Here is a 14,006-nt window from a genome sequence, read left to right as displayed (position 1 = left end):
TGTTATACAACAGGCTTCAGGCCGCGTATTTATCATAAAATTTATTTGCCGTTGATTGCTTTCTTGAGGTTCTTGGGTTTTCGATGATGACTCTTGAATTTCTTCTTTAAAGGGCCTGACTGTTTCTGTGGAGAAAAAAAGTCAATCAGCTTTTTCCAAACCCCAAATCCAGCCCTGCCCAAGGCAGCTGGAAGAGAAACTGAGGGTGGTCTCCTTTACCAGCAGAATGAGCTCAGCCCTGGTCACAGCCAGCCAGGATCTCTCCTTGTCCTGCCCTGCAGGTTGGTAGCCCTTTCTCTGACACAGAGGTGGTGGTTTCATTGGATACAAACAGTGATGTTCTCCTTATGGAAATGAACCTAAACTTCTGCCAGCTTTCACTTCCCAGTTTGATCAGGTTGTAAATGATCCAGCCCCTCCCTTGAGAGCTGCCTTAGAGAGTTACCCATCTTTACGTATGTAACATTTCCCTCTTTCCCAGACTCAGAAGGACCAGGGTATGTCCTGGAAGGCAGGACCTGCCCAGTTCCACAAAAGATGCTTAAGAAGGATCTAGAAGGACCCTGTGACTTCAAAAGGGCTTCACTTTTGTTTGTGTGTGTACAGGGAGATTCCAGCACCCACAAGACACACTTCAGTTTCCCTATTAAAGAGAGCGTGCAGCAGGATCCCACCAAAGATGAGCTATTTCTACAGGCAGGAACATCTCTAGTTACCACAGACAGGATAAACATTTACTGGGAGCAGTTCACACCTCACAGGATGCAAGTTGGTGGCTGGCATACAGGGAAAGTCTATTCTGAACAGCTCTGCACCTTCTGCTGATGGGAACAGATCAGCCAGACACCTACAGGATGGAATCCCAGTCCCCCACTCCCCTGCTGCTGCTGCATGTGGCAGCAGGACTCCCACCTTTCCCCTTTTTTTGCCAATGCCTCTGCCAACATCCATTCTTCCACCGGCCTCTCCGTTCACGTCGCCGTTTCGCTTGGCCCCCTCATCCTCGCTGTCTGTTACAAAGTCATCGCTGCCCTTTGTGGTTTGTGGAGCTGCCGGGCTCTTTTCTGGGAAGAGTGCAGCTAAAATAGAAAGATTTAGCTCAGGATGAGTTCCCTGTGCAGACAGGCTCTGCCTCCCCCTAATCTTACTTTGAAGGCATCTTAAAGGTGATTTGCCAAGCTATTTCCAGTCTCTGAGCATATGTGTGTCACTGCTGAAATACTCTGGAAATAAACACGCTGGTGTTTTATTAGAAAGGTGCCTGGTGCTGTCACTAGCCCCCTTCTGGGACCCGTTGGGCACAGGGGGTGCTGTGGTTTGACTGTGTTACACCCCTGCAGCAAGGCAGCACCTCCAGATGTACGTCAGCACAAAGGCCTGACCTGCTTCTCTCAGACTCAAGGATTTGCTGAGAAACAAGGAAAGTAGAGATAACCTAAAGCAGCAAATCCTAGTGGATCTGGTATCCCTCCCCTCCCACCTGATGTGATCCGACTCTGGTTATTTCTTAGTGATAACTGTTATTTCTGATTTGGTGGTGGTAAGCTTTTCCAAACCCAAGAAGCCCCAACTGGAAGAAACAAAGTCATCGCTGCCCTTTGTGGTTTGTGGAGCTGCCGGGCTCTTTTCTGGGAAGAGTGCAGCTAAAATAGAAAGATTTAGCTCAGGATGAGTTCCCTGTGCAGACAGGCTCTGCCTCCCCCTAATCTTACTTTGAAGGCATCTTAAAGGTGATTTGCCAAGCTATTTCCAGTCTCTGAGCATATGTGTGTCACTGCTGAAATACTCTGGAAATAAACACGCTGGTGTTTTATTAGAAAGGTGCCTGGTGCTGTCACTAGCCCCCTTCTGGGACCCGTTGGGCACAGGGGGTGCTGTGGTTTGACTGTGTTACACCCCTGCAGCAAGGCAGCACCTCCAGATGTAAGTCAGCACAAAGGCCTGACCTGCTTCTCTCAGACTCAAGGATTTGCTGAGAAACAAGGAAAGTAGAGATAACCTAAAGCAGCAAATCCTAGTGGATCTGGTATCCCTCCCCTCCCACCTGATGTGATCCGACTCTGGTTATTTCTTAGTGATAACTGTTATTTCTGATTTGGTGGTGGTAAGCTTTTCCAAACCCAAGAAGCCCCAACTGGATGGAAGTCACACACCTCCGGCATGGGAGCAGTATAAAGAAGCTGGGATAAAATGAGCTAACTAACTCTCTTTGGGATACAGATAATTATTTCTGATTTGGTGGTGGTAAGCTTTTCCAAACCCAAGAAGCCCCAACTGGATGGAAGTCACACACCTCCGGCATGGGAGCAGTATAAAGAAGCTGGGATAAAATGAGCTAACTAACCCTCTTCAGGATACAGATCATACCAACATTCTTACTCACGTGGGTACAGGTCACTCATGCTGTCATCTGTCTCCTCTCCATCCTCATCGCTGGACTTTGGCTCCCAAAATTCCTCATTTCTGTAAGGCTGCCTGCTCCCGTTCATTTGGTCATCAGCGTGCTGCGTCCGCTGCTGCTTCTTGTGCCGCAGGCAGGCAGGGACATACTCCACTCCTTCCTTCTGGCACTCCTCATCTAACAGTGCGATGGGGCAGCACTGAGCAAGGCCACCCAGTCACCTTGGTCATTTCCAGCTCTAGCTTATGTTAAATGCAGCTCAAAGGTATGTTGAGCTCCAATTCTAATATGTATATTCATATAATGTACAGCAATACTATGGACCATGAAAGACAGGAAAGATATCAACACAGAGACAGTGCTGGATGTGTGAACCACCCTCTCTGGGGAAGTTTTAGAACCACTCCTCTCAAGTAAGGATGTTCCAAAGTATTTGCTAGAGGCCAATTACTCCTTATACCTGGGATCCTCCTTCCCAGCACACACAGCAACAATGGTTTGTTACTGTCAATCTAGAGAAAATGGATCCCCTTCCTTCAGGTACAGGTACTGGAACCTCAGCAGCTCAGGGGAAAAAAAAACTCAGCTGGATGTATCTTCAGAAAAGCCACTTACATGTTTTTAGGGCCTTCTGATAGCGCTTCCCTTGGACATGACGCAGCACGTGCTCTGGAAACTTGTTGATGTGTCTGAGCGTCAGTTTGCAAAAGAGCTGGTGTCTGACAGACACAGAGAGACAAAAAGAGCCAGCAACAGAACTTAAGTAAGCTATTACTTAATAACATTTCACTTACAAGCACTATGCTCAAAGTCAATAGTTTATAAAGACTTTCTCAGCCTCCCAAAACCCATAAACACTCAAGAAAGCTTGACCACTTCATGTCTGAGATTGAACAAGCGTGAAGCGTAACACACAAAGGGAAGAATACGTACAGATTCTTTGTGCTGGGCACTATATGGGGCTCAAACTTGCCGTAGTCAAACTCTCTGGCTGTCTTGATCAGCCGCTGGTACCTCTTGCCATTAGTGTAAGCCTGCAGCTCCGACAGCCGACACGGCATCTCGTGGCCTGTCAGCCTGCATCTCACCTGAGGAAAGGAGACCTCGGGTCAGGGAAGCCCAGGGGACTACCCCAGCGCTGGGGAGGGCAGGAGACACCTCAAGCTCCCACCAGCGTCCCCCTCCCCGGCCCTCCTCCGACTTCCACGGCGGGAGAAAGGCCTCTAGGCCAAGGAGCTCCCCGTGGCCGAGCCCATCTGCCGGGGTACCCTCCCGGGTCTGCTACCGACCGGCCTCGTCCCCTCTTCACGGCCCCCTCAGGGGACGCGGCCCCGGCATCCCCTCACCAACCCCTTAGGGAGGAGGCCCCGGTCCCCCTCATGGCCCCCCTGCGGGGGCGGCCCCGGCATCCCCTCAGGAACCCCACAGCCCGGCCCCCAGCCCCACCTTGCCCGGCTCCACGAGGCTGAGGAGCGGGTGCTGCCGCAGGAAGAGCCGCTCCTCCTCGGGCACGTCAGCCATGGCCACGCCGCCAGCGGGCCCCGGCCCCGCCATAGGGAGGCGCGGCCAGAGAGGAGCTCACCTCCCCTTCCGGTGCCGGCCCCGCCGGGGAGCAGCCGGCACCATAGAGAGGGGCGGCCAGAGAGGGGCCCGCCCGCGCCGGGGCTGTGTGGGCCGGAGGCGGCGCGGGGAGCGGTGGCGGCGTTGCCATGGCTACGGGGAGGCTGCTGCTGCGCGCCGGGCCGCGGCTGCTGCGGGAGCGACGGGGCCGGGTGAGGGCCGAGGGGAGCGGGAGAGGGGCCGGGTGAGGGCCGAGGGGAGAGGGGCCGGGTGCGGGCCGAGGGGAGCGGGACTGGAGCCGGGTGAGGGCCGAGGGGAGCGGGACTGAGGCCGAGTGAGGGCCGAGGGGAGCGGGGCCAGGCCGGGCGAGGCTGGGGCCGGGTGAGGGCCGAGGGGAGCGGGGCCGGGGCCGAAGGGAGCGGGGCCGGGTGAGGACCGAGGGGAGCGGGGCCGTGTGAGGGCCGAGGGGAGTGGGGCCAGGCCGGGCGAGACCCCGATCCTGCCCAGGCCCCGTCCCCCCGCGGTGCTCAGCTCTGTACCTGCCCTCTTCCTTCTGTACTCCCCTAGCGGGGCCAGGCCGGGCGAGGCCCCGATCCTGCCCAGGCCCCGTCCCCCCGCGGTGCTCGGCTCTGTACCTGCACCCGGCCGGGCTCCCCCCTTCCCCTGCCCGGGCCCGGGCTTTGGCTGTGGTGGGTTGGTGCCCCCCGTCGCGGTGTGGGCTCCGGGTGCACTGCTCAGGGAGAAGCGGCGCTAAAAGTGACCGGAATCCGTGGCAAAAAGGGTGGAAATCTGTGCTGCTCCAGCGTGGCGGGAAGGGGAGGAAGCGGGAGGGCAGGTGCTTGGCTGGCATTTATTTCAAGGCCAAATTAAGATGGTGTGTGTGTTTGCTGACAGCATAGATGGAAAGGGACAGATCATTTGCTGTGCTATAGTCAGGTCTGTAATTGGAATTTGCTTTTGCTTCTTTTGTTTTGCTTTTTTAAAAACATAATTATAACCTAACCTGTAGTGTTTCACTGACAGTTGCTCAAATGATTGCATGAAATTTTGTTTACCCCTTGATATGTGTCATTGAGACAACTGATACCATCCAGATACCAATTTTACAGAGCAGAGACACTACAAAGGATGTTTCTTATCTCATGTAGGTATCACATTGCTTGATCAGAAGAACATTTTTTGGGTATTCCCTAACTAAAGCAGGTTCTGGTCTGGTCCAGAAGACTAAAGGTAAGAAAATACTTACTTGGATTTCTGCCCTGTTTCAACTTTATACCAAGAGTTGACATTTTCTGCAGGAATTTGGCATTTCCTCTCCTGTACAAATCCTGTTCCTCGTTCTGTTTTTCTCTAGATGTTTGTTTGAGGTTCTGCAGACCACGAGGTTCTACAACAGCAGCTGAAGCACCTGGAGAGGACATCATACTCAAATGGGGCCTTTTCCTGGTCCCTCTGACCACGTTCTGTCTTGGCACTTGGCAGGTACAAACAAATATTTCATTTTTTGAAGAGATGAGCACTTGAGGGCTGTCAGTTTTTTCCATCTCTGGTTGTTTAATCTAGTTCAAATCACATACAGGTTAAATATTTGCTCTAAATCTACCTTTCTGTTTTCCAAGTGTACATTTGTAAGTCTTTAAAGAAGAGAGTCTTATTTTTTATGCTTTTATTTCAGTTTAAATATTTCCTCAAATTAAAGTCAGTAACCATTTCCAGATCTCCAATTACTCTGGCCCAATTAGGCCAGGTCTGAGGAGGAACTTAGGATGATTTTAGGGCTGGCTGGGGTTATTACATTGCTGTGTTCTACTGTAAGGAATTGCTTTTGTGTTTGTGTACTTTCAGGTTCAGCGACGAAAGTGGAAATTAGATTTGATTGCACAACTGGCCTCAAGAATTACATCAGAGCCCATCCCTCTCACATTAGAGTAAGGAAATTGAGACTCTGATACTATCACTCTGATAGTAACAAAATATTAAGGCAGCTCCTTATTCCATGAAGTGTTTGTGTTCTGTTTCTGTTTGCCATCTGGCTCTAGAGTGAAGCATTGGCCTTGATTTGCCCGTTGCAGCCATGATTTTGTTTTCATCTTGTTCTGTGCAGCCCCATGGAATTGAAGGAATTGGAGTACAGACCCGTAAAGGTCCGAGGGCATTTTGACCACTCCAAGGAGCTCTATATGTTGCCACGGTCACTTGTGGACCCTGAGCGAGAAGCCAGAGAAGCCGGGAGGCTGACATCCCACCCGGAGAACGGAGCCAATGTCATTACTCCTTTCTACTGCACAGACCTAGGGTAAGGTGCTGAAAGTCATGGTTCATGTCAGCAGCTCGCTTCTGTTTTGAAAAGCTGAATCATGGTGGTTTGCTTTATATAAATTGCTCCCTCTCCCTTAAAAAGCATCTCTCACAGTCTTGTTACATCACGGAGGCTTGATTTGAAATTGTATTTAAATTCCCTTATAATGTGCACTCAGATGACAAAAAAAAAATAGAGGCACCAAACATATTCTTTCTTTGGTACCTAGTTCTAGGCAGCAGCAAAAATAACCTTCCTTTCACTCATGAGCAGTATTTCTTTATGTAACTCCAGGGTCACGATTTTAGTCAACCGAGGATTTGTGCCCAAAAAGAAGTTGAAACCAGAGACCAGGCTGAAGGGACAGGTAAGGGGGATACGGGGAACAGTGTGTGTTACTTTCTGCCCTGGGACTACCCAGGGGCACTGGGGACACACCGAGACAGGCAGGAGCCATGTTCAGCATCACGGGAGGTTACTTAAATAGTCATTGCACTTTTCAAAGGCAGCACACCTTTTCTTCCCACATTTTTGTTAAGTAAATGATGTTTTTTACAAACAAGGAGCTGTTCTTGTTCTGCCCTTTTCCCTGCTGTGTTCCAGCACTGCCCCACTGCAGGGCACAACCAGCTGATTTATAATCAGACCCCACAAGTGCTGTATTTTTATGCCAGGACCTGGTATGCCAGAACGTGAAATGAATCTTGAAAGATTCCTTTTTTCTCCTCTGTGCTTCTCTTCAGATTGAAGATGAAATCGATCTCACTGGGGTGGTGAGGTTATCAGAAACCCGGAAACCTTTTGTGCCTGAAAATAACATTGAGAAAAACCGCTGGCACTACCGCAACCTGGAGGCTATGGCCAAGGTGACCGGCGCCGAGCCCATCTTCATCGACGCGGATTTCAGTAAGTCACAGAGGAACCTGACCCCACCTCTTATTTAAAACACTCTCCCCCTCTTTCCACTCAGTTAGGTATTTCCCCTGGGTATTTGGAAAGGTAGAGTCATAGAACTGTCCAGGTTGGAAGGGACCTTTAAGATCATCTAGTCCAACCACCAACCTAACTCTGATGAAAAACCATCACTAACCCATGTCACTAAGCTCTATGTCAACCCATCTTTTAAATACCTGCAGGGATGGTGCCTCAACCACTTCCCTGGGCAGCCCATCCCAAGGCTTAATAACCATTTCCGTGTAAAAATTTTTCCTAATCTCCAATCTGACCCTCCCCTGGTGCAACTTGAGGCCATTTCCTCTTGTCCCGTTGCCTGTGACTTTGGAGAAGAGACCAACCCCCCCTGGCTACACCCTCCTTTCAGGGAGTTGGAGAGAGTGAGGAAGTCTCCCCTCAGCCTCCTTTTCTCCAGGCTGAACACCCCCAGCTCCCTCAGCCTCTCCTTATAGGGCTTGTTCTCCAGACCCCTCACCAGCTCCGTTGCCCTTCTCTGGACCCACTCTAGCCCCTCAATGTCTTTTTTGTGATAAGAAGCCCAAAACTGAATGTAGTAATTGAGGTGGGGCCTCATCAGTGCCCAGTACAGGGGGACAGTCACCTCCCACATGATGTGAAGAGATCATAGAATCACACAGGTTGGAAAAGACTTTTTAGATCATCAAGCCCGACAAGGTGTTGCATCTTTCTCTTCTCTTCTGTGTACACTCTGCTTGTTTTGCTATTCTGGAGGTGGTAGTCAGCCAGCCCCAGGGAACAGTAGGATGCTCAAGGAGATGCAGGTGGTGTTCCCTGCCTCAGGCACAACCACCCACTTGCCATAGGGCCACCTGCCCCACAGCTCTGGCCTTGCTGGTAACTTGGGAACATCGTTGCCTGAGGAAGGGGAACAGGGTGCCCATATGACTGACCCCCTTCACCCCCTTTCTGCTAACAAGGGCAGCTCTACGTGGTGCAGATGAGATGTAACTTGTGTGCTGTGTTGTGCCCACAGGAAGCACAGTCCCAGGGGGGCCCATCGGGGGCCAGACAAGAGTGAGCCTGAGGAACGAGCACATGCAGTACATTGTCACCTGGTGAGTCACCCACCTTGTGACTGACCCTCCGTCTTTCTTTTGAACTTAAAAGCTTTACCTGTAATTCTTGCTCCTGCCTCAGTGAGACCGGATGAGCTCTTAAGCTCCAGGAGCCTAGTTTTAATTTTAATATTTACATGGTGATTTGAAATAATTGTGTTTTATTGCACCACAGCTGACTTAGGGAGGTCCAGGCCATCTCGAAATGAAGATGTAACCCTGTGATTTTGTTTTCTTTCACAGGTATGGCTTATGTGCCGCAACTTCATTCTTGTGGTACAGAAAATTTATACAGAAAATACCTCTGTGAGGGGAAGGGCTAATTTCTTCTCTCCTGTACTACAGTCAAGAGCAGACTTTTCTAGAAGACAGCAGTCTGATCAGTCCCGAGTAACCACCTGAAGCACCCAGAGCTTCACAGCAACACATTTAGTAATTGTGTGCAGCTGCCAACCTGCAAATAGGACTTTAAGCAACAACCAGAGACTATGAGCTCCTTCCAGTGCGATTCCAGCTGCAGCCTGGAGGTACTGAACTTCAAAATTGTCATGTGGCTGTTGAGACTTCCAGTGAGCCTTGTTTATGCAGTAATGTCAAGGATACAATTTTCTATTCTGGTTGGTTTTAAGCTACATTTTAACTTCTCCACTGCTGTATTTTCCAAAAGATGATGAGGGATTTTGTAAATCAATTTCTTTGCACTGAGTAGTCATTCCTGAAGTCAGGAGTGGTTCAAAGCAGTTGCATCAGAATAAATAAAGAGGGCTATAAGGGCTTGCCTTGTGACTTGCATTGCGCATCTTACATCAAAACAGTGATGGACCTCAATTAAAGCTTCCTGTGGATACTCTGGTCTGGATGGGCAAGGCAGGCTGTGGCTTCACAAGAGCATGATGAGGGCTACCAAACCCAAGCAGCAGCTTGGTAGCCTCCCACACCACAAGACCAAGTCGCAAATCAGGAAAGAACAGAAAAAACAAGGAGGTCTAGATTCTTCCCCCAGCACTTCAGCCCTGGAAGACGCAGGAGGTCCCCATCTGGTTAGACTGGTAAATGCTGTAATACCCTACAACACCCAGAGTGTAACCATGGCTAAGTATTAGGGAGATGATCTAGAGCCATTTCCAATTGAGAGGCATTTGCATAAACTGGACTTAAAGGCAGAACTAGCCTAAACCCATTCCATTTTGTGATTGCACAGAATGTGCTGAGGAGCTGCTGCCGCTGGGCTGTGTGCTCAAAGGAGAGGAATCACTGCACAGGACTAGTGAAGGGCAATTGTTTCAAGTAAAGTAATAAGCTGCTCTGTGCAGCACTAGGCCATCATTTAATGGAAGGCAATACTAATTGCTAACCACTGCCTGGAATGCTCCCATTAATAGAGACCACTGAAACTTCATCTGGGGGTTTATTATTTTTATGTACAGAAAACACGGTCCAATCCAGTACATTTTTAGCCCAGCTTAGTAGCCAGTTCTTTAGCCTTTGCCTTTTCAAGCTTCGCGATGCGAGCCACCGATTTTGGACCCAAGACGTTACCACCCCAGTGACGACGGATCTGCAAAGAAGGGAGAACAGGTTAGATGTTTCATACAATCTCTTGCTACATCACTGAAACTTCCTTAATTACACTCCTTTCTGCACAAGGGAATGAGCTCCCTCAACGTGGATGTCCTACACTTTTCAAGCAGTGAACTACATTTCGGGGCAGCGTGTAATCCAGGAGTTTAAAATCCTTCCCCATTGAATGGTGGTGGATTCAGCCATGACACAGGGGGGATGGAGCTGAGCAGAAGCTGTTGCCCTCTCCACAACCCTACCCCTGCGATAGCTCCATTTACTTGTAACTTGGTGACAGCATTCACATTTTACCCCATCCTCAGTTAAATAATCTGGATACATTGCAAGCAAATCTAGGCACAAGACAACCAACATGCTTAAAAATTATTTCAGACATAGTGACATAACAAGTATTTCACTGGCAAGCTTTTGGGGATGTTTAAAGCACAAACTAAAAGACAAGACGAGCAGCACAGTCAATCTTACCTCATCGTATCTGTCATTGTAGTTGGTCTTCACAGCCTCCACCAGCTTTGCAAGGGCTCCCTTATCCTCCCTGTTGGTGACAGATTTGGTTCCATGAGATCCTCAATTTAACGTTTCCCATAATTTTTTTGCCTCAGGATGTAAGAGCTCATGGTGGCAATGTGATTTTTCTGGTTCAGCATCACTCACAAAGGATTAATCACACCAACCACCAGTGCTTTCGGAACCTGCATTCCCATTGCTCAGACTAAGGTTAATAGTTTCATTTATGTATTTTAAAGCAACTATCCATTTTGGTAAAACAAAGCAATGAGTATCTTCAGGATCCAATAGAGCTCTTTATACAAAAGGACATCTATATTAGACATTATACAGGTAGTATTTTAGTTTTACTACTTTAAACTAGAGACCCGAGTTTGCTATCCATCTGTGAGTCTGTGCTTACAGGAAGTTTGTTTTCTCCACTACAGCAAGTCCAGTTGGCACACAGGATACTTACGGGTTAACCTGGGTGAAAGCAACACAGGTACAGGTTTTCCTGTGGACCAGTCGCCCCAGTCTGGCTTTGCCCTTGATGACACAGTATGGCACTCCCATCTTGCGGCACAGAGCTGGCAAGAAGACCACCAGCTGAAAAGAAACAGAGGATGCTGTATAACTGAGGGAGGACACCTTTTTATTCTTTGGATCAGGCCAGGCTGTGGCAATTGCTCAGTGTTAAAAAGCTCGTTTTGTTCTCCATTGTTGATTCAGGTGAAGAAATTCATACATCATTGCAAGGGCCAAGCCTCATTGTAATGCCAGGACAACTATGAACACACACAGGTAATTAAGTCTTTTTATGCATTCTCTTTTCACACAATGAATATCCTAAAATGCATTTTCACCCCAAGCCCAGCTCTGGCCTCAGCTTAAGTTACACAGGTAGCCTGGAACATGCGCCAGCGAGTGCACTTACCTCAATGGGGTCTACATCATGGGCAATAACCACAAGTTGAGCTTTCTTGTTCTCTACCAGAGTTGTGACACTGTTAATACCTGAAAAACAAGTTATAGGTAAGCTTTGATTATGTTCAGTCTATTTTCAGAGCTCTCATGTAAGCCTCATACAACCAGCTGAGATTCCACAGCGCAGCTTCTGTTCAGTCTATTTTCAGAGCTCTCATGTAAACCTCATACAACCAGCTTTATTATGAAAGTTATGAAAACTTTTCACATCTATTCAGTTGCACAGAGAAGATATTCCAAGTTATGAAAACTTTTCACATCTATTCAGTGGCACAGAGAAGATGGACAATTTGCTAAAGCTCAGGGTTAAAAAGCTCGTCTATTTTGCTCTTCACTTTGAGCTCAGGTGAAGAAATTCATACATCATTGCAATAGCTTGTCCAATCCTGGCTGGCTGGAGCCGAGCACCATCTCTTCCCCTCACAAGCACCACACTCCCACGTGTGCAAGCAGCCAAGTCCATGGATGAAGGTACCTGCTCGAAGGACCGGTGGCCGCTTAGTTGGAGTGTCTCCCTTTCCTGCAGCCTTCTGCTCGGCACGAGCCAGTAGCCTCTGCTTCTTCTCTTGCTTGTTTTCTGGCCTGTATTTGTGTGCCAGCTTCAGAAGCTGTGTAGCTAGGAGAGAACACCTACTAGTTAGTTAGTTACCTCACCTGAAAAATCTAAGCATTACTTTTTTAAAATACGGAAGTGCATCAGCGATCTTGGTGGTTGTCATCAAGTGTGTTTAGACAGCAAAAAGTTAGCATCATTTGCACAGCAGGAGAGCAGAGCCAGGGGAGCCTCTCCAGAGCCTGTATTTACCTCTGATGGCAAGGAGAGCTCCTGCACTGCCTGGATGAGGAAGCACCTATGGACCCCCCCACAGCAATTATGGTTAAAGGTGATGCACTTTCTCCTCTAAAACAACCTGTTTTGCAGTATCTACAGTGGAGTTAGACTACAGAGGTTGGAAGTTTCGTACACAGACACTGTCCCCTGGAAAAAGACTATACTCATTCACAGAAGACCCTGAAGTCCCTTCTCCCTCTGTTTCAGCAAGTCCTTCCAACTCCAGCAATTCCGTGATGCTGGCTTCTCCCCAAAGCCTGCACTCACACAGACTTCTCAGACCATCTGTTTACACAGTTAGAAGAAGCCTCCATCTTCTTCATCAAGCTGGAAAAATGGAGAACTCTGAATTTGGGTCATTAAGTGGGAGCTTTGGCATCTTCTAAACCCCTTTGTGAACTACACAGCAGCTATCACGACTTAAACCAGCAAACTCAAGACTATTAAAGCCTCCCTAAAATGCTTCTGAAGACATTCTTCACTAAGTCTTATTTGACTTCTTTCCTCTTCTGAAGCATATCCCATTAAGGACCCGAGTCAAGAGAACTCCGTGGAGCACATCCTTACCTGTCTGGCGGTCCAAAGCCTGCGTGAACTGGTTAATGGCAGGAGGCACCTTCAAGCGTTTGTAGAGAATGGACCTCTGGCGCTGCAGCCTGATGTAGCGCGGCCATTTCACAAACCGGGTGAGATCCCGCTTCGGCTGGATATCCTGTCCTAAAAAACACAGACTTGGGACTCAAAGCTGTTCCAGACCCACAGAGGAACAGGACAGAGCAGGCACGGGTGCATCAGTGATCTTGGTGGTTCTGTGTCAGCACACCATCACTCAGATAGCAAATATTCTTTCACATCATCTGCACACCAGGCAAACGTGGCACTACAGACTCTGCGTGGATTCACCACACCACGTGCAAAACAGCAAGATTCATATAATGAATCTTTATAACATGGGAAATTCAGCAGATTGTCCATATCCACCTCTGTATACGTAATGAAGGACAGCAACCGCCTCCATCACACTCTACCCTCCACAGCTTTATTAAAACACCCCTCTGATTAAAATTGAGACATCTGCCTATAAAACAAAAGAGTCTTGAGCCCAATATCCACCTACTCACCAATGCCAAAGTTCTTGGGCCTCTTCTCAAAGAGGGGGTTGACAACCTTCTTGGCCTCCTGCTTCTTGACTACAGCAGGGGCCGGTGCCACCTTCTTGCCCTTGGCCTTCTTTCCTTTCGGCTGAAAGGGAGAAACACACTCTTTCTTCATTTGCCTCCGACACTCGGGGGTACTCAACAAATTTCAGTCCATCTGGGGAACGCATCCCTCTCCCCCACACCGGCCGCCTCCCACCCCGCCTCGCTCCTCCAGGGAGGGCAGCCCGTTCGCGGCGGCTTTAGGAGGTTTATGAACCTCCCGGAGAACGAGCCCGTTTAAAACCACGTATTCTCTCCTCCAGCTGGCCGACAATCGCTCAAGAAGCGGCCGGCTCTCCCCAGCCCCGCGCCCCCCGACACCCCCACGGCGGATTACCGGCTACCGAGCCCGGCCCGGGATCCGCCCGCCCTACACCGGGAAAAGCGCTGCGGCCCGGCCGCGCAGCCCCGCTCCCCGACAGGCCCAGACCCGGCCTTCCCGGGACGGTCGGCGATCACCACAAACCGGGCACGAAACACCCCTCCACCGCCCCCCCGGGGCCAGCGAGAAGCCGGTGGGCGCTCCCCACCGGGCCGCGGCCCAGCGATGGGGGCGGATGGCGATGGATGGCCCCGACCCCCGCCCCGCACCGACCGCCGCTCACCATCTTGGACTACGGAAGAGAAAGGG

The 14,006-nt window shown here is 49.6% G+C and overlaps 3 protein-coding genes across 4 annotated transcripts in view; 1 reads left to right on the top strand and 2 right to left on the bottom strand.

The window, feature by feature from the left end:
* Positions 1 to 24: 24 nt before the first annotated feature.
* Positions 25 to 4,006, bottom strand: SURF2 (surfeit 2). The gene is made up of 6 exons (XM_014942755.1): positions 3,848 to 4,006; positions 3,335 to 3,489; positions 3,017 to 3,120; positions 2,384 to 2,578; positions 913 to 1,079; positions 25 to 125 (listed from the first exon to the last, which is right to left on the bottom strand). Exons 1-6 carry the CDS (start codon positions 3,953 to 3,955, stop codon positions 42 to 44), a joined length of 813 nt encoding a protein of 270 aa, XP_014798241.1. The 5' UTR covers positions 3,956 to 4,006; the 3' UTR covers positions 25 to 41.
* On the top strand, positions 3,995 to 9,065 carry SURF1 (surfeit 1). The gene is made up of 9 exons (XM_014942754.1): positions 3,995 to 4,173; positions 5,110 to 5,191; positions 5,316 to 5,443; positions 5,807 to 5,889; positions 6,066 to 6,257; positions 6,555 to 6,627; positions 7,004 to 7,166; positions 8,209 to 8,290; positions 8,534 to 9,065. The coding sequence occupies exons 1-9, from the start codon at positions 4,111 to 4,113 to the stop codon at positions 8,598 to 8,600; spliced, it is 933 nt and encodes a 310-aa protein (XP_014798240.1). The 5' UTR covers positions 3,995 to 4,110; the 3' UTR covers positions 8,601 to 9,065.
* Positions 9,066 to 9,679: 614 nt separating this feature from the next.
* Positions 9,680 to 14,006, bottom strand: part of RPL7A (ribosomal protein L7a) — a 5,927-nt gene continuing 1,600 nt past the window's right edge. Inside the window, exons 1-8 of one of the 2 annotated variants that reach the window (XM_014942760.1) lie at positions 13,981 to 14,006; positions 13,298 to 13,418; positions 12,744 to 12,893; positions 11,820 to 11,960; positions 11,295 to 11,374; positions 10,836 to 10,966; positions 10,337 to 10,406; positions 9,680 to 9,848 (exon numbers count right to left, since the gene is read on the bottom strand). In XM_014942760.1, coding sequence (XP_014798246.1) covers positions 9,744 to 9,848; positions 10,337 to 10,406; positions 10,836 to 10,966; positions 11,295 to 11,374; positions 11,820 to 11,960; positions 12,744 to 12,893; positions 13,298 to 13,418; positions 13,981 to 13,983 — 801 coding nt within the window. In that variant the 5' untranslated portion in view covers positions 13,984 to 14,006 and the 3' untranslated portion in view covers positions 9,680 to 9,743. The remainder of the gene's footprint in view (positions 9,849 to 10,336; positions 10,407 to 10,835; positions 10,967 to 11,294; positions 11,375 to 11,819; positions 11,961 to 12,743; positions 12,894 to 13,297; positions 13,419 to 13,980) is intronic. The other variant, XM_014942761.1, reaches the window with a different exon arrangement.

Source organism: Calidris pugnax, unplaced genomic scaffold (assembly GCF_001431845.1).
Source record: "Calidris pugnax isolate Ruff unplaced genomic scaffold, ASM143184v1 scaffold102, whole genome shotgun sequence".
Taxonomy (NCBI): Eukaryota; Metazoa; Chordata; class Aves; order Charadriiformes; family Scolopacidae; genus Calidris; species Calidris pugnax.
The sequence above is the reverse complement of the archived record's forward strand: the minus strand, read 5'-3'. Positions and strand labels throughout refer to the sequence as shown.

Excerpts from the sequence above, each read along its gene's own strand:
- SURF2 (XM_014942755.1), bottom strand. The coding sequence starts at position 3,955 with ATGGCGGGGCCGGGGCCCGCTGGCGGCGTGGCCATGGCTGACGTGCCC. Across the intron at positions 3,490-3,847 it reads GCCTCGTGGAGCCGGGCAAG|GTGAGATGCAGGCTGACAGG; the intron begins GTGGGGCTGGGG and ends TCCTTTCCTCAG. Across the intron at positions 1,080-2,383 it reads CATGAGTGACCTGTACCCAC|CTGCACTCTTCCCAGAAAAG; the intron begins GTGAGTAAGAAT and ends TTTCTATTTTAG.
- SURF1 (XM_014942754.1), top strand. The coding sequence starts at position 4,111 with ATGGCTACGGGGAGGCTGCTGCTGCGCGCCGGGCCGCGGCTGCTGCGG. Across the intron at positions 6,258-6,554 it reads TTCTACTGCACAGACCTAGG|GGTCACGATTTTAGTCAACC; the intron begins GTAAGGTGCTGA and ends ATGTAACTCCAG. Across the intron at positions 6,628-7,003 it reads AGACCAGGCTGAAGGGACAG|ATTGAAGATGAAATCGATCT; the intron begins GTAAGGGGGATA and ends GCTTCTCTTCAG.